The sequence below is a fragment of the Squalius cephalus genome, assembly GCF_949319135.1.
Source record: "Squalius cephalus genome assembly, chromosome: 12".
Classification (NCBI taxonomy): domain Eukaryota; kingdom Metazoa; phylum Chordata; class Actinopteri; order Cypriniformes; family Leuciscidae; genus Squalius; species Squalius cephalus.
In genome coordinates this window covers 30,094,791-30,121,302 of record NC_137133.1, presented here as the reverse complement: position 1 = coordinate 30,121,302, position 26,512 = coordinate 30,094,791, and the positions used below count along the sequence as shown (strand labels likewise).

General features: G+C 38.5%; 1 protein-coding gene across 2 annotated transcripts in view; it reads left to right on the top strand.

Annotated features, from left to right (window-relative positions):
* nkain2 (sodium/potassium transporting ATPase interacting 2) overlaps positions 1-26,512 on the top strand; it is a gene marked incomplete at its 3' end in the record, with an annotated part of 155,370 nt that overhangs the window by 35,132 nt on the left and 93,726 nt on the right. For both annotated transcript variants that reach the window (XM_079889391.1, XM_079889392.1), the window contains exons 2-3: positions 12,044-12,181; positions 22,584-22,664. In XM_079889391.1, the coding sequence (XP_079745517.1) occupies positions 12,044-12,181; positions 22,584-22,664 (219 nt within the window). The remainder of the gene's footprint in view (positions 1-12,043; positions 12,182-22,583; positions 22,665-26,512) is intronic.

Genomic DNA, 26,512 nt, shown 5'->3' with positions numbered 1-26,512 from the left:
TCTGAGCACAGTTTGGAGACTCTGAAGGGGAAGAGACACATTTTTCTCTGGAGAAATATGAGTCCCATTTTCTCTCCATTTCATCTCCATGCAGTCTAGAAGAAACTGTTTCCGATACTATATAAAGAATGATGGTTGTGTAAGGGGTGCTTTATGGGTGACAGTGTGGGAAGATGCCCCCCCCCCCCCCCCCTCTTCTCTGCTGAATGGAATAGGCCATCTCCATCAGCACATGTTCTTCCCCAGAGGGTGCCTGTCATCAGAGAGCATGTGGGCTTGTGGCAACGTGACCTTAGTAATACCCTGGCTGTTGAACATGCCTGACTTTCACAGGAGATTTATATAAGTATGAATGATAATGAATATTTACATCGTCCCACTGCACTCAACTTCTTGACCCAAACGATGCTTTATGGGTGAATCCAGAAGAACCACAAACATTGTTGTATCGTAGATCAGAACTGGTTTATGCAGCTTTAGTCACTGATATCAGTTAGTCACATTGCTGCTTGGGAATAGCTAGTCTCAGCCTCAGACGTCATGCCCACCTACCATTGGCTGTTCATTGTTCATTTTTATGGTCCTGCATTGTGGAAAATTTCATTTTAATGTCTCTCAATATCTTGTAAGACATAGCCTATCAACTTACCAGTAGTATATTAGAAGTTAACTACCCATATGTTTAATTATATAAGTATATTGGACACTCTCTTAGTTGCTAAGGAAATTTATGTTTTTTGTTTGTATTTAATGTATTTTACGAATTTAAAAAAAAGGTTTGTGTGTGTGTTTATGACGTCACACTTTGGGAACATTAGAGTTCAGTTCCTGAGACTGTGTGTAAAGTTTTTTTTTTCAGTATACTCCAGTAATATCTGATTAGCACTAATAACACACCCATTAAACAGTTTTATTATTGTTGATCAACGATCAGCGAATCAACCCTGTAATGTACAGTATGTGCTGGATGAGTCAGCCAGCGCTGCTGTTGTGTGTTATTATTAGCTAAATATTTTATCTCCCCACCTATTCCGCAGCCTATTAATCAGCAAATGCATATTTGCAAATAATTCTTAAAAAACACAGCTTTATTTAACAAGCACAGTGGAAATTATTTTATTGGCCTTGGTATTGGAATATAATGCCTCAGTCTCATATTAGTATAAGATTTTTGCACCAGTCTAATGAGCTTGGCCTGGCATATTCAAAATCAATAGTTTATTTTAATAGATTGGTAAATATTTATTTCACTGCATACATAGAAATTGAGCACTAATACAGTGGCCCCAAAATGTATTTGGACACTTAAGCCACACTTAGAAATGTATGAATATTATTGTATTAGATAACAACATATCGGAGTGGGGTTTGAGGGAGTTCAGGGAGCGTATAATTTCTCGAGATAACTTTATTGATGGACGTTTGACTCTGCCATTATGAAACATCTTTGTACTTTTCAAAAAGCAGATGAAAGTGTGAAGCTCAACTGGCCCCGGTGTTTGTTACACCATGACTTCATGGTCTCTAAAGCCCTGAAAACAGGTTTCTCTGACCTGTTATTTCCCATTAACTTCCATGAGCGGATTCCAGCTCTTTGTGGCAGCAGAGCTTTTGGGCTTTTAAGAAACTGGCACGAACGGGAAAAACTGTCAGTCACCGAAATTTGGTAATGCTGCTATTTACCAGCACTTCTCTGACAAAATCGCTTAAATGAGCGGTGGCACTTTCCCCAAACACACCCAGTGAGAAGTGAAATAAATAAAGCGTCAAGCAATTATGAAGCCTGATGACAGTTTAAGGTCAGCCAATTAGAGGGCTTCTTCACTGAAATCAGCTTATGGTTACTTTTTTACCCTGTAGCTATGGAGGTCACTGCCACAGTGAGGACTGAATCATTTAATGTATTTGTGTCATTTATGTAGCATCACCTACAGTAGGTTTTATGTCAGGGATCTATTTTTAATATTGCCTCAGTGGTCGTACAGAAGAACCTGAAGGATATATGACATTTGGATTGAATTTCCATGCATCTCTAGAGTTCCTACTGTACCCTGACTAGTTCATATTTTACATATTTATTAGTAAAGCCATTGTGGCAGCTCTCACAGTGTGCTCTCTCCGCATGCTGGCAGTTTCCATCCCGCTCAGTTGACATTTGAGTTCACTGCGTGGTCTATTCCCGTATCAGTCTCGATCATCTTTCTGGCCCTCGGGCAACGGCTCTTTCGCCAGCCTCATTTAAATGCAAACGAATATTAAAATAGATTATCATCATTAACATTGCTGTATCTTGATGAATTTTATTCAGTTGCTCTCCTCCTCCCACCCCTAGAGCCATCCATACTAAGGAAATTAACATTCGCCACTTGGTTCCTTAAAAACCTCAGGGTGGCAAACAAGAGACTCTTCTTCACTGGTCTGTATTAATGAGGCTCTCAAATATGGGTGTGAAAAGTAATTCATGGCAAATTGCTTCCCGATTTACATTCTGTTGAGATTGATTGAGATTAAAAATCTGTTTTATAAATGTATTTTATTGATCTTATTGTGAATGACTCTTTAATGCATATGTTTCTTTTTTGTGAGCTAGTAATTTTTAATTAAAATATCTTAACTCAATCTTCCGAGTTTAATCTACTTAAACCTGGGCTGGGTACATGAGCACTGATCGTCCGTTGATCTCCTGATTCTCACGACTCCGAAAACGTCGGAGCAAATTTTCAAATAGGCACTAATTTTATAAATAAACCACAGATTTGAGCTTTAAACAACTACATTCATGTTTGAAAAACTCTTACAACTGCATTTCGTGACAATAACAGTGGTATTAATGCTCACTGGTTGGTGCGAGATGCATTCTGGGATTCCTGGTTGTCTCAAGTTTGCACAAGTCATAAAAGGGGTGGAGCAAGAGCACATCCGGAGATCTAAACTGTACTTGCCTTGATTAACTTTGAATTGGAACAGTACTTGGGCAGCGAATGGGGACGTTTCACAAGTCCACAAGAAAACAATTACAGACAAGAACGCATATTGAGAAATGGCTTTTGAGTTGGTTCTTGACTTTATTTTTTGAGGAACATATATCTAGCTCTCTGGCATTTTTTAGTTGTTTGTCTTGCAGCAAAATCTTCAGTATGTGAAATTAAGTATATTAATGTCTGCAGTTTCCTCCGTGACCTCTTTTTCTTTGCTCTGTGGGTGTAAAGCACAATTACTTTAGCAGAGAGCTTTTCTTTTGCTGCCATTTAGACCTTTGAGGATTCTGGCCAAAGATCAGGAGGCCAAGAATATGAAACGGCCCATTGTGTGAAGTAGATAATGAATGCCATTTTTCAAGCTTAGCTACACATTCTGACAGCTTCTACGTAATCCCTCCACTACACATCATTGTATCTGTTACATGCTGACACTGGAAGTCATCCTCAATGTCTATTACAAACAACACAGTTACTCTTCAAATGCCCAACATGCGTCATTTAGCGTGGAATGCCTAGATTTGTGCGAATAGCAAGTCTTCGGTGTGGTAATGAACACGTTCAGACAGCTCTATTTATGTAAATAACCTTGTGCATTTTCAGTAACCTCTTGCTGGATGCGTGTAAATGTTGCCATTCATTACACTGGTTTACTGGCTCTCTGTGCAAGCCATGGACTTGATGTGCTTCTTTTTGCACCATTTCCTGGAAGTCTTCTAGGATAAAATGAAGCTCTTGAATTGAAGTTGTTTGTTTATTTATCCTGAGATGGATTATGAAAATTCAAGGCAGGAATGTGTTTGCTTAGTGTGATAATGGATATTTGTGAGATTTATGTCATATTTTGCTGTACATCATATTTAAATATCCTTCCAAGCCTTCAAAAGGAATGCAAAAACAAAACAAAAAAGAAAATCAGTCGGCCCTGAATAGTTGGTCTGAATTCGTAGAGTTGAAAGAGAGGATATATATATATATATATATATATATATATATATATATATACACACACACACACACACACGTACATGTACATATATAAATGAAAGTATGTTAAGATACAGTAGATAGATGGATAGATTTTTCTATAGAAATTTCATAATGAGACCTGTGCAAACCTTTTCATTGAATATGATGGATATGCCACTATATTTCACAATAACAGCAGTATCTGAAACTATACCAGATATCCCCATTAAGTCATCATTAAATCATCATACTTGCATACTTTTATCTGGAACCATTGAACTGTTGGATTCATCTTGTCTTGTCTTTCTTGTGCACCTCCGCAGGCCGTGCTCTCAGCTAAAGAGGAACAAAAGAAGTGCATAATGATGTACATCACCTAAAACTGATGGCTTCCTGTCACTGTAGTCAGTAGTGGAGGAACACAGCTCTTAACTACCATCACCTCTTTCATTCTGCATTTAAAACGCTTCCAGCTGAAATTCCTTCATGAGTCTTTTTCCTTCCTTTGCTCTTTCATGCCATACCATAGATTTCCCCCTTTTAATTAAAGGGATAGTTCACCCTATTATGAAAATGAAGTAATCATTTACTCACCCTGGTGTTGTTCTAATGCCGTATGACCTTCTTTCTTTTTTTGGACCACAATGAATGAATGTTTTTTCTTCCTTTCTAAATGTAAATTGTAGCAACATGCTGCATTTAATGTAGGATTGAACTGATGTCTGGTCCTATGTGTATACACTATCATTTAAACATTTGGGTCAGTAAAACTTAAAAAACGTTAAAAAATAATAATTTCTTGAGGATCTAATCTGCGTATTAGAATGAATTCTGAAGTATTATGTGACACTGAAGACTGGACTAATGATGAAAATTCAGCTTTGCAATCACAGGAATAAATTAAAACAGTGAAATAATGGTTTTCCTTCCTTCCTTCCTTCCTTCCTTCCTTCCTTCCTTCCTTCCTTCCTTCCTTCCTTCCTTCCTTCCTTCCTTCCTTCCTTCCTTCCTTCCTTCCTTCCTTCCTTCCTTCCTTCCTTCCTTCCTTCCGTCCTTCCTTCCTTCCTTCCTTCTTTCCTTCTTTCCTTTCTTCCTTCCTTCCTTCCTTCCTTCCCATTTCCCATTTCCCTTCTAATGCAGTTATTGTCAAACAAACCCTATTTCATTCCTTCATTTAGAATATATGAATATTTCATTGAAACGCCCACTTGAATTTTTGCATTAACATGGCCATTGTACATAAAACACAGGGGAGAACAGCAGGGGTCCTTGAATGTGTCTAATTGACATTGTGTAGTTTAGATTTCTTCATATAACTGTACAAAGATAAGTTTGTAGGTGGTTTCAAATGTTCTTTGATAGAGCTTCTAATTATGTCTTAACAGTAGTTGGCCCTGAGAATCTTCTTTGAGGCAATTGAAAGAAATAGATCTTTTAGAAAATGTACCATATTCATTTGCAATCATAATCTGTCTTTTACTATAGTACATAAAGTCCATTCAGAGAAGCAGGTTTATGTGCGGTGCTGAGTTGCACTTAATCCAAATACACTTTTGGAAAAACAATTGTCACTCTCTTTACTGCCTGAAGCGAAGACCTCTCATGAAACAATCTCGCCCATTGTAATGTCTGGCTGGTTCCTCTGACGTTGCATAGTCAAAGGATTTCTTGTACGCAGCATATTAAATGTCGCAGGAGACATTTAATAAGTGTAAATACAATTTGCAATATCTCAATCTTTAAATGTCTCCATACCTCAAAACCCCCCGCCTTACTCCAAGTGAATGTGTCATAGATTAGTTAACCATTCAATTCTGCTGTTATTTTTGCAGTCTCATCTCTGCAGAGCAACATTAAGATCACTGGTGGCAGCAGCAGATGAAATTGGATTACTGACGGACAATGGAGGCAGGCCAAGATGCGTCTTCCCTCTGCCGTGCTTCATGGGAGCTTTCTTCATTAGCCCATGCTCAATCTGTAGTTAATGCTCGGTGGCGCTAATGCTGGGAAACGCTATAACTCGGCCAGCCTCTTTTAAATGCGGGTGAAGCTATCTATTCAACCTGCCCCTACTGATTGATTAGCTTTTGTCTTTCTGATTAAAGGCTGCTCGTCTCCCTTCGCACCGAAAGAAATTTATAAATTGGGACGAAAGAGAGAAACTGAGTGGGAGAGAGGCGAACGAAAGCACAAGGTTGGGAGAATGAGATTCGGCTTTGTCACAGGGAGAATGAACTTTAATCTCAATCACAGACTGAAAGCGTACGCTATAGCAGGCTAATCGCTAATGGGATGCTTCTGCTGCCAAGTAATAATCATGAGAAAACATTATGTGCGCATAAGGAAGGGAAAATATCATTACAGGAATTGATTACGCTGACCTTTGCATTCGATATTCATTACTGAATTGGTTTAGTGATGCTTTTAGCTTGACACTCTCACTTCTTGTTGTCAATTTACCATGGTTAAGGGGTGTTTAAAAAAACAAGACAAAAATCCCCTCGACCGTGGTAAAACGTAGCTAATGGTCTTAAGTGGCTTATTTTTTCTCTAAAATTACAGCAATAGCAGTGTGTTCAATAAATAATTGCATTTCTTAATATTTAGAATTGTAGTAAACAATTCTTACACCAAGTAATACCGTTCATTATGCTAACTGTAAGTTGTTTACCACTTTAATGGCTTGAAGCAGTGTTCTCATAACTGATAGAGCATGGTGCCAGAAAGGTCGTGGGTTCAATTCCCACATACAAGTTATATAAGTGTCTCCCAAATGAGTTGATGTAAATTGTAATCATTTTGAAAACACATTGTTCAAAAGTTTGTGGTCAGTAAGATTTTTTCTATTGAAAGAAATGGATATTTTTATTCAGCAAGGATACATTTAATTGATTAAAAGTGACAGTAAAGACTTTAACATTGTTACAAAAAAAATCGAGTCAAAGAATCTTGGACAACGTATGGTTTTCAGAAGAATATTAAGCAGCACTACTGCATTCAACATTGCTAATTATAAGATATGTTTCTTGAGCAGCAAATCAGCATATTAGAATGATTTCTGAAGGATCATGTGACACTGTAACGGCTGCTGAAAATGCAGCTTTGTCATCATTGAAATAAATTACATTTTAAAATATACTAAAATAGAAAACAGTTATTTTAAATTGTAATTATATTTTACAATATTTTCTGTAATTGTAATAAATGTAGCCTTGGTGAGCATAAGAAACTTCTTTCAAAAACTTGTAAAATTTTACCGACCTCAGACTTTTTATTGGTTTTGTATATCAGCGTTTCAGTGGCTTTGAATGTAATTTTAGAGCCTTAGTAGAAGTGTTATGATTTTTTTATAGATGCGCACTTGTGCATACTGAAGTACTGAATGTTTGCTCTCTTTTTTGTTAGTGTTTAGTCAGTGATTTTGCACTTCATCTCTTAAGGCCTATCTTCTGAACATTAATGGATTTTCTTCTCATATTTATGGATCTAATTTCTCATGTATGAAAATGACTTGATAAATCTCATTCAGAGCACAGCTGCCCTACAATGCTGTTTACATCACTGTTTATATGAAACGGGGCCCAGGGACCACATTAATGGTGATCCCGACGGACACCTCAGACAAGAGCTTGCAACCTCCCCATAAAATCCCTTTAGGTTGTGTCCCCCCCCCCATTGGACATGCATATTAATGCCAGGGCTCTTTTGGGAATTCTGTCAATAAGCGCAGGTGTCTACAAAAGCCTGACAGAAGAGAACTGTGAATGAAAGTGCCATTAAGACGTGTTTTAAAGACATTGTCAACACGCCATCTTTCACCAAACAACAGAATATAACATAATTGGCAATATTTGCATTTTGCAACCTATTCGCAGACAGGGCAGATTGTATTTTGTGCTGACATTGTCACGTTGGTTAAAGCAGAGGAGGAAGCAGGATCCATGTGCAGCAGTCTTTTATTAAATAAACTCAAAACATCACAAATACAGACTCAAGAACAAGACTCGGGAACGGAACAACCAATATAGTACAACGTTTAGAACTGACAAAGACTGAACTAGACACTGGGCTTAAATACACATACAAACCGGAGAGCTAACAAGATATGACGAGACACACTTGAACAGAACAAACTAATCAATATGTAACCATCGAAACAAACAGGCTGGGGCAGAGGAAGACTAAACTGAAATAATAAACAGATAACCAGACACAGACAAGAACAGAAATCAAAACCGACTGTCAATGTTACACATATGGTCTCCCTTCAACACCATAGCATTGTGGTTTATTAGTTGATTTCAGGGGTGGTGGTAGTTTTAAGACTTCGCTAAAGCAATGTAACCACTGAGTCGAGTCAATCAATAGTTTTACTTTTTTTCTGTGTGCTTGTAGTTGCTGCATAACAATAGGCGAACAGTGCTTCTGAGAATTGGTGTGATGCATGGCTCATTGGAAGCGCTTTTGATAATGAAGGTATTATGGATCGAACGTGGTGCTATCATGCTCTCTGGCTCATGTTTTGTGGGTGAATAATGGAAAACAACCTATTAAACAAGTACTCCAGCCAAAATTCTTGTATTGAATGCCATTATGTATTCATCCTGAAGTTTTTTCAAACTTGTACTTTCGTTCTTCCCAGGAACACAAAAGCAGAACGTTTGAAGAATTGTACTGGTCGCTCTTTTCCATGCTATAATGAAAACTGATGCTTTCATGCATCAAAAAGCAGCAAAAGTGCGATTCAAGGTATCAGAATTAGACCATGAGACTTAAAAAGGCCATATTCTGTCCTTTTACAAAATCTTGATTTTGTTTTTTGGGGTCTACTAGAAAAGGGTTTCATGCTTGAATGTTAAAAAACTGATTATTGTTTACATATTTAAAATTTGTTGCAGCACCTCTCTTCCCACACTGTCAGTAACGCTCTGGGGTGCGTTTCCTGAACAACGACGTAACTCGCTGCTTAACCACCATAGTACGATGCATCGTTGAGGAAATCAACTAGCTAGTCACGACTGTTTCCCGAAACCGTATTGTCGCAAAGTGGTCGTTCATCCACGTTGGTTTATGACGTCACGCACGTGGTGGAGTAATAACTTCTTTTAATGAATCTGTTTGAGATCGAATTAGATGTTTTGCTATAAATTACAGACATGGCATCTGAGGACTATTTCTCATTTTTCTCAGTTATTTTGCTTTATTTCCAGATTCAATCATTCAATCAGATTCAAAATCATTTACTAAAAGACGTAAATGACATTTGTATGTATTCTAAATAAAAGACACAGGTTGTACTGAATGTCAGCTTGCTTATTTTGCTCAAGATAAGGATTTATTAAGTCCACATGTCATGCAAACTAGAAACTATGCTAACCACAGGTCGAGAGCTGTCGTTCCAACCACACAACTTTGCGATGCTGTTTGCGAATGTTCGTTAGAACGATGGTTTCGGGAAATACAGACTCGTTGAACTATGCCGGTAACGACGGAATTTGCGAATATAGTTGACTAATGATGCTTTTGGGAAGCGCACCCCTGTTTAGTCCTTGTCTCTATGAAGCCCCTCCTTCCGAAAAGTGCAATGTGCTCTGATTGGTTGACTAGACCAGTGTGTTGTGATTGGTCAACTGCATGTAATATGTTTTGGAAATGTCACGCCCCTTACCATAATTGCGAGTTTCAACAACTAATGCAAGTCAATCAGGCCTCGTCCCTTTTTCTGCATATGAAATTTTCTTTTTAAGATTTGAGTAATTATTTACTAATAATCTTTCCCTCTAGCGAACTGTTATTCCCTCTGACTCGATGGAGTTATTGAGTTGAACTTGAGAATGTGTTCAGTCCAATTCATGAACAAATCATTCAGACCGGGTTTACTAACAAAATCTGTCTATTTATTGGAAAGATTTGACTCTCAAAAATGATTTATTACAAATCGCTACATAAACTCTTATGAATGTTCAAAGGAGAGCTAGATCAGATGTAAACATTTCAACCGAGTTACAGTACATCTTAATTTCTGGTCTGTTCATCACAATGATATTGTGTGACTTCAGAAGACTTGAAATATAGTGCACGAGTTGAAGTGGTGATTTGGTGTCCTTTTTAGAAGATTGAAAACCTGAGTTCCCATGCATTGTAATTTCATAAAAAGGAGCTACCAGAATAATTCTTCATAAACAGTCTTTTGTGTTTCAGAAAGTTTATATGTTTGGAACAAAATCACGGTGAGTAAATAATGACAGAATTTTCTTTTATGAACTATTCCTTTAAGAAAACAGATGGTAATGCATTTGTCTTTTCATCCATCTGTTTCATAGAGGAAATATGGAGGACAGTGAAAATAAACAAGAGCTAGTGCAGGGGGAAATCACATGCCATGATTCATAAAAACACACCATGCCACTGAAGGCTGAATGGGAAGGCAAACATAATTGTGGAAAAAAATAAAAAATAAAGTGTGTGGAATTTGGAAAGGGAACTACTTTTATTCTGACACAAAACTAATCTCATCTGCACCCCAGAGCTGTGACGATTCTTAATAAAAAAAACCTGTGTGAAGTGCGCTGGTGTTGCTTGGTGTTGTCAGGATAATACCTTTCATTATGATCGAAGACTTAAGTGTTTGGGACAGACACGCTCACCAGATGTATGCTAGCAGAAGCTCAAAGGAAACACCCAGACAAAAGAAGACACGTCCCTCGGGGAGACCAGGGGGTGGAGGGGCGTCACAAACTGGTCCTCACTGGGCAGAACTGCATGGACAAGATGCACAGATTTATAAACTCCTGAGCTTTGTCTACTGTTGATAGATTTATAGCATGAACTACTGCTCAATTACAAAGAACAGTGTTTACTTCACTGTCATGCAATCTACAGCGCCATTGCAAATTATATTTTAATAAGTTGTGAGTCCTACAAATGCTTCACTGAATGAATCACTAAATCTGCTAGAGTGGTTACTGAATTAACTTCTGATTCGCTTACTGAACCACGGGACTTTGTTTTTATTCATATCTGTCGAAGCAAGAACTGTTTGTGAAACTCAAATTGGTAATATTACTGCTCATATGACAACGTGTAGTTTAAGACATTGGTTCCCTTTTGACTAAGATTTTTTTTAACTTTTTTTTATTAATAGAAACTAGGAATGTTGTTATATTAAAGCGGTCATGAAAACGCGTTCTGTGTGAACTGCCCCTTATATGTCAAAAGACCCCTTTAAATTAACCATGATTCATTTAGTAATTCCAGAATATTCAAGATTCTAATAATGAAGTAAAAACATCCAGTAGGAAACACTCATATATAGCATGTCTGTGCAACTTTAAGTCATTTGATATTCATGCTGCTATTGAATCCTCTGAGGCCTCTATTGGTGTTCACTTGAGAAGCTGTTTGTTAAATGAATCTATTGAGGTCACAATGACATTTGTGTTTTCAACCTTCCTCTTGACGCTATGCCCATTACTATCCTCTGTTACATCATGCGGCAAAGCAGATGATTCAATGGTGAGATTTTTGCTTGGTTTCCTTTCCAGAAAAGACCTTGAGCATCTGAGGTTGTTAAAGGCTTCTCGTGCCTGTTGGTGAATGCAACTGGAGACACGGGTTCTATTAGCATTAGCTTTATGAGGCTGGCTGCTTGTAAGTCCTTTGGGGATAAAACCGTGACCCTGTACTGGTCCGCTTTTGGAAGTGCCATAGCTTGTGGTATTGACATCAGTGTCATGTCCAATCAGTGGCTGAGATTGGAGCACCCAGAGCTGCGAGGCTGGACTTGCCAGCTTTAATTTCCAAGTCAACTCTGGTGTTTGTGGAAGGGTGGGGGTTTAACTCCGGAGAGCGGCACGTCTCTGTCCTAATTAATCGCCTGTGTGACAGGGGTATTCCTCTGGCTTCCTGTAGGCTGTGTGCTCTCACATGTGGCCTGGCGGTCCGTCATCTCACCCTGCCTTCCAGCTGGCATCAGAGTGTCATCATAAAACGAAATCTGTTTACGCTTTTATGCTAATAAATGCTTGTATGTCAATATATTGTCTTTGTTTTTGCTTAGTAAAGCAGTGTATTTTCCCTCTATTTCTCGTTTCCAGATCAGCATCTTGGAGCGACAGATATTTGATTTCCTTGGATACCAGTGGGCTCCAATCCTCACAAACTTTGTCCACATCATCACAGTGATTCTAGGACTCTTTGGAACAGTACAGTTCAGACCGCGATATGTGACCATGGTGAGTTTGCATATATTTTCATATTCTGTTTGTGACATATTCTTTTTCACCCCTGCAGGTTATGCTGTCATTTTGTTGTATTAATACCACTGGTGTCATAAAACTGTCCCACTTTTAGTCCTAGCCAGGCAAATCTGTTCCTTGACACGTTTTTGTTTTATTTTGCAACCGTGATGAGCAGCAGGACATTTTGACAATCGTTTGGTTTGAGTTTTAAACCAAACTTTGAAATCTCATTGGTCCAAAATCCAGCTCCACATATGCTCTTTAACATCAAGGGCAAGATTTACTAACAGCTTGCAGCAGCGCAAACCATCTTTTGGCGTTAAAAAACTACTGTCAGGATTTACTAAAGACAGTGAAATTAGCGCTGAAAAGGCGAGGACACAGTTATGTTTGCAGCTGACCTTATTGCATATGAATTTGTTTCCCTTTCAGATGCAAGTAGACTCGAATGTAGATCACGCGTAGAACTTTCCACTTCCATCAACGCTGCCTGGGGCGGCGCCGGAGAACTTTTAACGCAGGCGCTGAGGGGGTGCTAGATCATTGACAGGGGGAGCTGTACAATTATTAATATATATAATATATATAATAAAAAAATATAATATATTAAGGGGGAGCTTAATATATGATCATATATAAATACTATTAATAAATAAGCAAAACTTGGCCACTCAATATTTAATATTCAATTATTTTAATTATCACAATTCAAGTTTTAATTTTATTACATTGAACAAGCACAACATTCAGCATTCAATCAAATATTCTTAAAGATTTATTATTATTAATATTGTTATTTCAACATAATATCTCGTTATTTCGACATAATATGTGTGCGTGCAACAAGTCAAGTCAAGTCATCTTCATTTATATAGCGCTTTTAACAATGTAGATTGTCTCAAAGCAGCTTTACAGAGGTAAATGTATAATTTAACGTAAGATTGTTTTGGCTTTATAGCGGTTCTTTAATAAAGTTATTTTCCAGCTAAAGTTAGTTTTGATTGATTCGCTTCTGTCGCAATGATCATTTGTTTTTAAATTAGGGCCGCCAAGACGACACCATTCTCTCTACACAGACTTTAAACGCAAACCTGTGAGAAACGCTGATGGCGTTCACATGCGCATTAAGAATTGGTTCTATAGTTATGTGCGTTTGAATATATGTGTGCAGGTTTGGAATTCCCTAAAAACCAAGCCTAAACAAATTACTGGTGTTTCCTTATAGTTTTGATTCAGAATTTAATTTTATTTTATCAATTCGGGGTAGATACGCAAATTGAGTTTTCCCGACGACGCTTTATCTGTAGAGTGGGAAAGGGATCCTCCATAGGGAGAGGCTAGTTTGCACTTCAGCACTGCGTTGACATCGGGTCCAGGCGAAGGTCCTTCATCAGATCTGGAAACGGCCTGGATCCGGCAGGCTGCGGGAAAACCTTGGGATAAACAAAGACACTAAAATTAGCGTAGATGCCATTCTTCTCATGATGTAACAAGTACATCAGGATTTATGGGAAGTGTTCCCGGTTCCAGCTGACCTAATCTATGCAGCCTAATATTGAATTATAGACGTCTATAATGTATTATGTGAACGCTATGTCAAAGAGATGTGTCTTTAATCTAGATTTAAACTGACAGAGTGTGTCTGCTTCCCGGACAATGGTAGGAAGGCTGTTCCAAAGTTTTGGTGCTAAATAGGAAAAGGATCTACCGCCAGCAGTTGATTTTGATATTCTAGGTATTATCAACTGGCCGGAATTTTGAGATCGCAATAGACGTGAAGGAGTATAATGCGTTAATAGGTCGCTCAAGTACTGCGGAGCTAAACCATTTAGTGCTTTGTAAGTAATCAGCAATATTTTAAAATTGATGCGATGTTTAATAGGGAGCCAGTGCAGTTTTGACAGAACCGGGCTAATATGGTCATACTTCCTGGTTCTGGTAAGAACTCGAGCTGCTGCGTTTTGAACTAGCTGTAGTTTGTTTATTAAGCGGGCAGGGCAACCACCCAGTAGAGCATTACAATAATCTAGCCTACAATAATCTATGATGTCATGAACGCATGAACTAATTGTTCCGCATTTGTCAATGAGAGCATATGACGTAATTTAGATATATTTTTAAGATGGAAAAATGCGGTTTTACAGATACTAGACACGTGACTTTCAAATGAAAGATTGGTATCAAAGAGCACACCCAGGTTCCTAACCGACGACGAAGACTTAACAGAGCAGCCATCAAGTGTTAGACAGTATTCTAGGTTATTACGTGAGGAAGTTTTTTGTCCAATAATTAGAATCTCTGTTTTTTCAGAATTTAGAAGTAGGAAATTACGAGTCATCCAATTTTTTATATCAGCTATGCATTCTGTTAATTTAGTGAATTGGTAAGTTTCGTTAGGTTTTGAAGAAATATAGAGCTGAGTATCGTCGGCATAACAGTGGAAGCTAATTCCATGTTTCCTAATGATATCTCCTAAGGGTAGCATGTACAGAGTGAACAGCAGCGGTCCTAGTACTGAGCCTTGTGGTACGCCATACTGAACTTGTGATTGATAAGACATCTCTTCATTTACTGCTACAAACTGATAACGGTCAGATAAGTATGATTTAAACCATGCTAGTGCAATTCCACTAATTCCAACATAGTTTTCTAGTCTATTTAAAAGAATGTTGTGGTCAATGGTGTCAAACGCAGCACTAAGATCGAGTAACACTAATAGAGAGACACAACCACGATCGGATGATAAGAGCAAATCATTTGTTACTCTAACGAGAGCAGTCTCAGTACTATGGTATGGTCTTAATCCGGACTGAAAATCCTCGCAGATATCATTTCTTTCTAGAAAGGAACATACAGTAGTTGTGAAGATACTGCCTTTTCTAGTATCTTTGACAGAAAAGGTAGATTCGAGATCGGCCTGTAATTGACTAATTCTATAGGATCAAGTTGCATTTTTTTAACAAGCGGTTTAATCATAGCCAGCTTAAAGTTTTTTGGTACGTATCCTAGAGACAAAGAGGAATTAATGATATTAAGAAGAGGATCTATGACCTCTGGAAGCATCTCTTTCAGTAGCTTAGTCGGTATAGGGTCTAACATACATGTTGTAGATTTAGATGATTTAACAAGTTTAGTAAATTCTTCCTCTCCTATAGCAACGAATGAATCAAATTTTTCCTCAGGAAGACTACAATGCACTGCCTGATGCGATACTGTAGTAGACGGTTGCATAGTTATAATTTTATCCCTGATATTATCAATCTTATAAGTGAAGAAGTTCATAAAGTCATTACTGCTGTGCTGCTTGGAACCTTCTGTGTTTGAAGCTTTCTTTTTCGTTAGTTTAGCCACTGTTTCAAATAAATACCTAGGATTATGTTTATTTTCTTATAATAGGTTTGAAAAATAAGCAGATCTAGCAGCTTTTAAAGCCTCTCTGTATGCAATCGAGCTCTCTTTCCATGAAATGCGAAATACCTCTAGTTTTGTTTTCTTCCAGTTGCGCTCCATTTTTCTGGCTGCTCTCTTAAGGGCCTGAGTGTGCTCGTTGTACCACGGCGTTGGATTATTTTCTTTAATCTTCTTTAAGCGCAAAGGAGCAACTGTGTCTAAAGTGCTGGAAAAGAGAGAGTTAAAAGTTTCTGTTGCAATATCAAGTTTTTCTAAGCTATCCGGGATGCTAAAATGATGAAACTGATCAGGAAGATTATTAATAAAGCAATCTTTAGTGGCAGAAGTGATAGGTCTAACATATTTGTAACACGGAGTCGGCTTTGCAGCCTTGGCTAAATGTAATTTACACGAGACTAGATAATGATCTGAGATGTCATCGCTCTGCTGCAGAATTTCAACGGCATCAACATCTATTCCATGTGATAATATTAGATCTAGAGTATGATTACGACGATGAGTAGGTCCTGACACGTGTTGTCTAACTCCAATTGAGTTTACAATGTCTTTAAATGCCAAACCCAATGCATCTTTTTCATTATCGATGTGTATATTAAAATCACCAACAATTAGTACTTTATCTGCAAGATAAAGCATGCAAGCAAGAACAAGCAAGATGTGCATTTGTAAATCCGGTGACACGCGTGCATAATAACTACTTATTATGTCGAAATAACGAGATATTATGTCGAAATAACGACTTATGTCGAAATAACAGATATTATCTCGAAATAACGACTTAAAATATATTGTTGAAATAATGACTTAATATCTCGAAATAACAAGATAAGTTTTCTTTTCTTTTTTTTTTCACCATGCTGTTCAGGGCTTCCATAAAATACAGCCTGAATATAATTGCTTCCAGAAATTATTTTTGGGGGTGCTGTCGGGGTGCTTTGGTCTTTCTTGGGGGTGCTGAAGCACCTGCTAGCTCCTCCCTAGCGCCGCCCATGGGAATTACACTCTCACAATAATTTGCCCTGTTTAGGAAATCTGGCCCAAAATATGTTCTGATTGGATGTGATTGTTGTTTGCAGCAGTTTCACATTGAGTATGGACAGTCTGTATTCTCTAACAAACTAAGGGAGGTATGAAAACATCCTTAGATGTTTTAATCACGATCTGTATTTGTGTCCAAAATGGATTAAATTGTTACAATGTTGCATTTTCTCTTTAATTTGGTTCGTAAATAAAAAAAAAGACCAACATTTGTGTCACATTGTCACATCTATATTAAAATAAACCCTAAACTCTGAACCAGCCTAAACTGATTTGCTGATCTGAACTGCTTTAATATGGTCTGGTGACCCAGTCTGGCTAAGCTGTCATTTAGCTGGTTTAGCTGTGTGGCCAGCTGGTCTATCCATCTGACCAGTGGCTTAACTTTGTTTAAAAAGTGGGTGGGACAGGACTGTGGGTGTAAGGGGGAAGTTGCTGGAAAATAACGCACAAAAAATAACATTACGATGTCCAGTAATCAATATCAGTAGTACATTGAGTTTAATTTATTGACATAGAGCTTATGTTTAATGTTCATGTTTCATGTTTTGTGAATTCACTGGAACGAATAGAGAGTCTCCGCAACAGCTTTAAGTGATAGAAAGAAGTGCTGATCTGTGTGAAGACTGCACAGTGTGCACGAGCACCAAGAGAACACTGTTGCATTCTGCCACTGATAACAGCGGCAACGAGCACTCAGCATGTTTTCAAAAACAACACATTCCAGATCGCCTCTTATTTAACACAAACGAACGAATTGATGATCAACTGGAGATGTTTCTTTTGTATTAGGTACATTCATACCACGAGATGTTTCAAAAAGTGATAGGGACAATATTGACCCTGGCAAAAATTCATGGGAATGCATCGGACCAGCTGAAAAGTGCTCAAAACCTGGCAAAAGTCAAGCCTGGGAGACCAACTAAGACCAGCAAACTGATTTAGGCTGATTTTAAGATTTGTTTTTTTTTTGTTTTTTCAGCAGGGATGTGAGCAAATTGTCCCTTCATTGGTCAGAATGTTTTTATAACTAAAGCTCAATGGATGTATTGTAGCTTTCTTTCTCTTATTTTGTATTCCTTAAGGTAGTTTTGGTCCAACTTTTTGGTGCAGATTTGAGTGATTGCTGTGTTAATGTATGCCCAAACCAATTAAGGGAGAAAATGCATCTGGTTCTGAATCAAATGAATCATGTGAAACACCCTTGCACCGTGTCTACACTGGGAGAGAAGATTGTTGTGACGCATCAGAAATGGAAGGGGGCATCAATTTACAGTCGATGACTCATTGCATCACGCTGCATCCAGTGTAGACAGAAACGCTGATTATAATAGATTATGTTGACCACTCGCATCCAGTGTAGACATGGTGTTAGACAGTTTTACGCATGATTTATATTTGTATCCAGTCCATCAAGCATGTTATACCTAATATATGGTATTGTGGAAGAAACAGTTGTTCAGCACGGATGAGATTAGACCGCATGTTGTGACAGCTTTTCTCTACAGTCAGGTACAACGGACATTTAACACCCTGGCCAGTGTAACAGAGAGATATCAATGCACTGACGGACCGGGTCATTGACTCAAATGTGACTCGGACCATGTCACCCAGTTGAGATGAAACAGATTGCCTTTTTTAGTGTTATGTGTCTCCCTTTGGAATAAACAATGCTCAATTTTTCAGTCAAGGAGCAGTGGCTGGCCAGAGAGATGGAGAGAGAGTCTCCTACAGAGATAAATTGCTCACATTCGAACATTACTCTTGCTTATATCTGTTTTGGGGATGCTGTCAGGCCAGATAAATTTTTATTCTAATTCAACTTGGCACGTTCCAGTGGCTGGCAAATGGCCAAATGAGGTTCCACTACATGCCCACATCTTCTGTATCTAATGTCCTGACAACACGTCAGATTTCAAGATGGCAAAATTCCTCCCGTCTCTGAGTCTCAACGGTCTGGTGCGCTCTGTTTGTGGGGAAAGGTTAGGCTGAAACAGCCCTCGTCAAGAACGCGTTCATAACCTCCTCCCTCCGGATCAACTCAAATGCGTGTTAGAGATATCAAGCAGGATTATGAGACTTAATTGAAGTCAATCGCTCCGTCTAGACCCCCTCCTGCTCTAACATGCGGAGGAGGCTCCTTCTTATACAGCAGAGCATGGAAGACAGGAGATACATCAACCACATTCTAGTTGGAAGACAGTCATGATGTGTTGATCTTTGCCCCTAGCCTGAGGCGCTCACGATTCTTTGCATATAACTGCAAATCTGTAAATAAAGAACTGCTACATTGCAGGGGTTGACCTGAGTGAGTCAATCCTCTTGTACAAGGTCAGCTTTAATAAATGGCTGCAATAATGCTCAACTTGAAAATCATAATGACTAGATTCAGCAACAAATCATGTGTAAGACTTAATAAAGGGCTGCCCAGGATTGTTTGCACTTAAGATGTGTTGAGCAGTAGCGTGGTTACAACTAGTTTAACTATTTTTCTCAGTATTGTTAGTTTTTAAGTCATTTAGCTTTTCATTATCAAATTCTGTCTGTCTATCAAATGGTCTATCTGTCTATCTCTCTTTTCAGTCCATCTGTCTATAAGCTAATTGGTCTATCTATCTATCTATCTATCTATCTATCTATCTATCTATCTATCTATCTATCTATCTATCTATCTATCTATCTATCAGTGATGCGCGGGTCAATGTATAAACAAACCGCACCCGACCGACGTTTTCAACTAACCCGCCCGCAACTCGGACCGCAAAAAAAGAAAAAGAAAATATTGTACCCGACCCGCTTCCTGACCCGCATTTTTTTTAAAGTAGCCTAGTAAATGCTCATTGTAGCGTCTTAATATAACTTAATATATTCTAATTTTGTCAAGAATTTAAAAAAATCGTCAATAAGCTCATAATTTGTACTAAAATAGTCTAAATGTTTAGTTTTAAAAACAATTTTAAAAAGCTGGCTATGTCTATTTTGATGTTTCTGCGCAAGTTCAGCAGACAGTGAGGTTCGGGTTTGTTCCGATCAGAGCTCGTGAGCGGAGAGCGCATTTCTGAATATTCCGCTCCGCTCACTCATTCTGTAGGGTCGCTCGCTCAAGCCAGAATGGCCTGCAGGTTCGAAAATATGTGGAATAAGGGCTGCCTCCGACTAATTTTTTTTTTCTCTAGTCGACTAGTAGTTGTTCATTTAAGCCATTCGTGGACAAATCGCCCCTTTCTATTAATTTAATTACTTAAATAGGCTATAGCCTACTACAGGATAATAAGCGTTATGACCGCACGCATAAAGCTTGCCACAAAGAACCGGTTAAAGTAATGATTATGAATGTGTCTAAATTAGCAAGGAGACATTTAATTGTTTAGTAATAAACTGGTGTTTTCTGTGTCGCTGCAAAGATGAAGTTGACGATGCGGACTCGCCATGAACGCCAGAGAGAAATGCATGTGAAATGCACATTTCGGATTACATAATCATAGCCTATTTATTTTGGTTTGAATATTTTCGTTTTAAAGTAGACATTTCAAGCTTTCTGTAATATATAGCCTATATTTCTCAAATCTGTGAGGCACAAGCTGAGTTTCGGCGCCCTCCAGTTCACGTGCAATGCAAGTGATCGTGTCGGCGCCTTATTACATTGTCTGCTATATATTTGCTTCTTATTTATTAAATACGGGCAATTGATTGATAAAACATTGATCAAAATTAAGATACAATTTATACAAAACGAAAATCTTTTAAAAAGAGTTTTCTATAAAACAAAACTTAATGAAGTCGTCAAAATCATGTTTTACCAAAAACAGTGCCGTTGCTAGGAGGGCGCCAGCGCCTCTGCCTCGCGAGTGGATGATAGCCCTGAAGACGCCTAGCAATGATATACCTTTAGTGGTAGTATACCTTTAGTTAAGTTATACCTTAAGAGTCTTCGTAGCGCGCTAAGAGACAACGTTATCGGAAAATGCAGCCCAGGTAATGTGTATGATGCGTAATGGAGATTCCAAAGCGCTCTTCTTTGGTCAGAACCATGGAGAGCGATCGCGGATTTACTTTTAACAATGCAACAAAATATTTAAAGAGCATCAAGCTATTAAAATCTATATTATGTCTACGCACAGATAATATAACAGTAGGCTATAGTCAATATTTTTTTATTAGGTTAAGCAGTGATTGGATAACGTTTTTTTTTTTTTTTTTTTTTTATGTTTTTAATTTAAGGCCCACCCACTGGCCCATCCAAAACTGGAATCCTGGCGCCGTGCCTGGTTGGTCGTGCCAGTTTTGTGGTTATCAAATGTGTAAATAGCATCGCAAGAAGTACACATGACAAAGCCAGCACTTTGGTCATCATCTTTCATTATTTCGGCAAATGTCTCCCACACTTTGCTCTTCCCAAATGTCTCCCACACTTTGCTCAGTCTTCACCTTTTCTCTTGCCGCCTCCATCTCTACCTGCAGACTGAGCTCGTGCGTCATCTTCGCGCCAATTATTCAGCCAATAAAGTGTAGGCCTATGTATTTCATAGAAAATTGTGTCTAGTACTATATAAATTACAAAGGTTTAATTGGCATCTTTATTTCAAACGACCCGACCGACCGCGACCCGAATATCATTAAAAATATTTTTGGATGACTCGTAACCGCGGGTAACCGCAGGTGACCACAGGCACCCGCTCATTTTGGATCAACCCGCGCATCACTGCTATCTATCTATCTATCTATCTATCTATCTATCTATCTATCTATCTATCTATCTATCTATCTATCTATCTATCTATCTATCTATCTATCTATCTATCTGTGAATTGCTCTATAGTTCTGTCTGCATAAACACTTGCACAGTTGAAAGCTTTTAAAACTTTTATTTTTCAAAACAGAGACTTTAACAAACCAACATACAAAGTCTGACTATCTTTGCTTTTCTAGTTAAAAATGCTAGTTAAAAATTTGTGATATGAATTTCTTGCATTCAAATTCTGCATGATGTAGCTCAGTTTAAATCCAGGCATTGAATTAAAATTTAGCAGGCATTCTTAGTTCAATTCTGAATGGTGCACAATCCTAGCAGAGAGGTAGTACATCTGTAACGGGAGGTTGAAGTGTCTTTGCACATGCCCATTTTTATCAAAGCTAAGTCCATATTGATTTATCTATTAGAGCCACTTTTGGGGAGCTACTCGAAATGCATGTCGCTAACTGCTCATTTTCAAGCGTTAAAGGCCGAGTTTTTCCGCTCAAGTCCCATCAGGTAATTCAGATTGATTTTGCATTTCCCCTCGCTCAGTATTTCATTTGTACTCACCTGTCTCACTTTGAATTGGATCAGATAAGAGTTATTTTATCTAAAGATCACTGCCTGCCTAACAGACCTCTGAGTTCTCACGCGGCATACCTCTCACATTTTAATCAGTAATAACATGCTACGAGCTGCTAATGCTCATGAGCAAATTCAGCGCTCCGCTCTACTCTCATCTTTTGAACAAATTCGTTTAACATAATAGCAGTTTGCGGCATTCCCTAATGATGTGAAACGGGATGAGACCTGTGTTTATTTAACAAAAATTTACTTCATTTTCAGAGACACCCCCCTGCGACGGCTACAATTTTGCTGGGGAATATGTTTCATCGTTTTATAATCACATCCCGCTATTTCGATAAGCGTTAACTCATGAACCGGGGAACGAGCCACCCTCACAAACTCCCACACAGGGCTCTTGCTTCCACCGTGAAATGCATCGCCTGCCCATATCGCTTCTTTGGCAGATTCTAGATTTGTGGAGGCAGAATGTTTTAAGGAACACACATCGGAGAATTAATTACAGAGAAAATTTCCCACTTATGCCAATTAATCACGCAAATGCAAATGTTTATTTGGTTAGGTGGTTATTGGGGGTCTGAGGTTGAAATGGATCTTTCAAACACCATGTTCTTGTCTCTTTTACAGTATGCGGTTTGGTTGGTGCTGTGGGTCGCCTGGAATGTCTTCATCATCTGTTTCTATTTGGAAGTGGGTGACCTTTCAAAGGTAACATCTGATTTTGTACTTCTTTTGCAATGTATAATCCCTCAGCTTGGGTATCAGTGTTTTCTGTTTATATCTAAGCTCTGTAAGCATTTTACTAAGTGTTGTTCATGAATTTAAAAGTGGCTTTTTTTAAGGAATATGTTCCAGATCATCAACCTGCATTAGTATTAGGCCAGGAAAGGCATGTATTGGGTATTTCATCAGTATTTCAGAGTCATAGCTGGGTCTACATTAAAATCCTTTCTAGAGCTGGATACAGGGCTTGGACTGAGTTTTGGGGTCAGTTTGCCTAGTTAGATTAACTATCTAGATAGATTAACTATCTATTATTTTGATATTTTAACTCTTTGCCTTCGAGGTTTTTTTTTTTATGTTGCAAGTCAGTGCCAGCATTTTTTATCATTTTCACAAAACTTTAATGGCCCACAGAATATTTTGTTGTGTGAATATCTAAACATTAAATACATCAAAAGAAAGAACAGGGTGAAAAAATTATTCTAGCTTCATGCATTTTTTTATCAACATTTGAATTGAATGTAGGTTCAACATTTTGAACAAAAAGCTGAGAAAATCGCATTTGTCAAAGGCTTTGTTCAGATCAGATTCAGAATGATGATCAAAACATAGATCGGGTAAATCGAGTCCATCAACACCCCCAAAGGTTGGGCAGTCCTATAGCTCTTTATGGGTTCGACACTTCATTCAGTAACATTAGGCAGTTTTGATTTAAATGCTGTTGAATGTTTGATGATCGCAGTAGCTTACATGTGTGTAAGCAATCTTCTAAGCTTCTTCTTTGCTTAATTTTGGATTCGGGGATTCTTTACTCTTTCAGACGATGCATAACAGCACCCCCTATATAACACTGAAAACATGGATTGCCAGAAAAATGTCAATGGCTTGGAAACAGTTAATCGGTGGTGCATCAATTTGTTGTTTTTTTAAGATGGCTTGCCAACTTTAAGAATTTCAATCTTTTCCATCATGTTGCTGTTTTTGACAGCATCTAGCTGTCAAAATCAAGCTGTCCAACATCTAGCTGTTTTTGAGTGTAAGATATCAAGATACCAGCAACCGCATGTCAATGCATTAACAACCACTCAGAACACTTCAGCAACTCCATAGCAACATAATGACAACCATTCAGAACATACAAACAACCGCATAGCAACGCAATAACAACCACTCAGAACACACCAGAAAACGCATAGCATTGCATTAAAGGGTTAGTTCACCCAAAAATGAAAATTCTGTCAGTAATTACTCACCCTCATGTTGTTCCAACCGCGTAAGACCTTCGTTCATCTTCGGAACACAAATTAAGATATTTTTGATGAAATCTGAGCTATGTCTCACTCCTCCATAGGCTGCTATGTGACCGAAACTTGCTGGCCCAGAAAAGTCATCAAAGAGATCGTTAATATAGTCCAAGTGACTCCAGTGGCTCAATCTTAAGTATATCAAGCGACGAGAATACTTTTTGTGCGCAAAAACAAACAAAAATAACGACTTTATTCCACTTTTCATTTCCTTCTCTCTGGGCCTCTAGTTGGTTCGCGTAGTCTTTTTGCGCAGCGCGTCTGTGTTACACGTCACCACGTAGGCTCACTATTGGCCGACGCCGGTCATGTGTGTGATGCGTGATGACGTGCAACACAGACGCGCAGCGCAAAAACACTACGAGGCCCAGAGAGAAGGAAATGAAAAGTGGAATAAAGTTGTTATTTTTGTTTGTTTTTGCGCACAAAAAGTATTCTCGTCGCTTGATATACTTAAGATTGAGCCACTGTAGTCACTTGGACTATATTAACGATCTCTTTAATAACTTTTCTGGGCCAGCAAGTTTCGGTTACATAGCAGCCTATGGAGGAGTGAGACATAGCTCTGATTTCATCAAAAATATCTTAATTTGTGTTCCGAAGATGAACGAAGGTCTTACGCGGTTGGAACAACATGAGGGTGAGTAATTACTGACAGAATTTTCATTTTTGGGTGAACTAACCCTTTAACATCCACTCAGAACACCTTAGCAACTGCATACGTAGCAACACACTGACAACCACACAGAACACCTCAGTAACTGCATAGCAACGCAATAACAACCACTCAGAGCATCCCAGCAACTGCATAGCAGCACAATAACAACTACACAGAACACCTTAGCAACCACATACGTAGCAACGCAATGACAGTCACTCAGAATACCCCCACAACCACATAGAAACGCACTAACGACCACACAGAACACCTTAGCAACTGCATGACAACGCAGTGACAACCACTCAGAACACCTTAGCAACCGCATACATAGCAACGTAATTACAACCACTCAGAACACCTTAGCAACTGCGATGTCTACAGCACTCTAGCATCTTAGCGGTGAGTTTTGCACAGGCAAGTGCACTTTTTTGCCAAAACTGTAAACATCTAGTTCTTGCATAGTTTTTCCCTCTACCCTCTATTTTCCCATCTTTGCCTCCTTCATTTCAGCTAATAATAATTTATTAAATAGTCCATTGTCTATTCATGTGTGTAGAGATAGCGAGCAAATATGTTACGTATTAAAGTTTCAAATACTGTACCCAATTAAATGGCAAACCAGCCATGAAACTTGATTACTAGATCCATGGAGCCCTTTACATTTTTATCCTGAAAACTCTTATGGTTCCATGTCAGCTGAGGAGACCCCTACTTTTATTTTGATTTCTGTTTATCATCAGCTGCTTCAGTTCAGTGTCAGTGCAAGCTTTTATATATGCACTTCAAGCCACTGGTCATGTAACGACGGTCTGTAATTGCAGGCCAAAGATTATCGCTACCCAAAAATGAAAAGTACATTTACTCACCCTCAAGCCATTCTAGGTCTATATGACTTTCTTCTTTCAGCTGAGTTATAATAAATAATATCCTGGCTCTTCCCAGCTTTGTAATAGCATTGAATAGTGTCCCCTTTAGTGTCCCCTCAATTTTCCCCTTTTAAATAGTGTGGAGTTTTTGAAGCTCCAAAAAGCACATCCATCTATCTTAAAGCTACACTGTGTAGGATTTTCTCCCATCTAGCGGTGAAATTGTTTATGACTACCAACTGAATATTACTTTCTAGCCCCTCCCATTCCGAGGGCTTTTTAACTCCTACGGTGGCCGTGTTATTTCAAATCTGCCGGCAGTCGCAAGTAATCTCCCCCTCGCATTCGTCACGGTGCCACTGAGTGTCAAAACGCGAAAGGCAAAGCTTGAATTTCCAGGTATGTCCCTCTTTGGCTAATGTATTTTCAAGATGGAGGCGCAACATGGCTGCCGCCATTCGAGCGACTCGCTCGTATGTATTCTAAATGGCAGATTTTACGCTTACGAGAATACTTGATTAGTTGGTAGAAGTAATTACACATTAATGAGCACATATCATTTTGAAAGAACAACGTTTTTTGCTAAGAATCAACTTAAAAAATTACACAGTGTAGCTTTAAAAGTAATCCATACGACCCCAGTGAGTTGATAAATGCCTTCTGAAGCGAAGCGATGGGTTTTTGTAAGACAATTTTAAATATTTAGAGGTCACCCTTCTACCGGAACTTGACTCTATCGTGAATGTGCGTATGGCCATTGCCGGAAGCCAGTGATTGTAGTTTATAAAGTTTTAAATATGGATATTTTTCTTACGCAAACCCATCGCTTCACTTGTCAGAATGTATGAACATGACCCCCATTGTAAGCCATGTCACACTGTAGAATCTCAGTTGTCATTAATGTCAGACTGCACAAAAAAACGTTAAAAAAACGGATGCACGCACGAAAACTCATACAGAGTTTTACATTATTAATCCGTGACACATTCAGTTACTATGAGC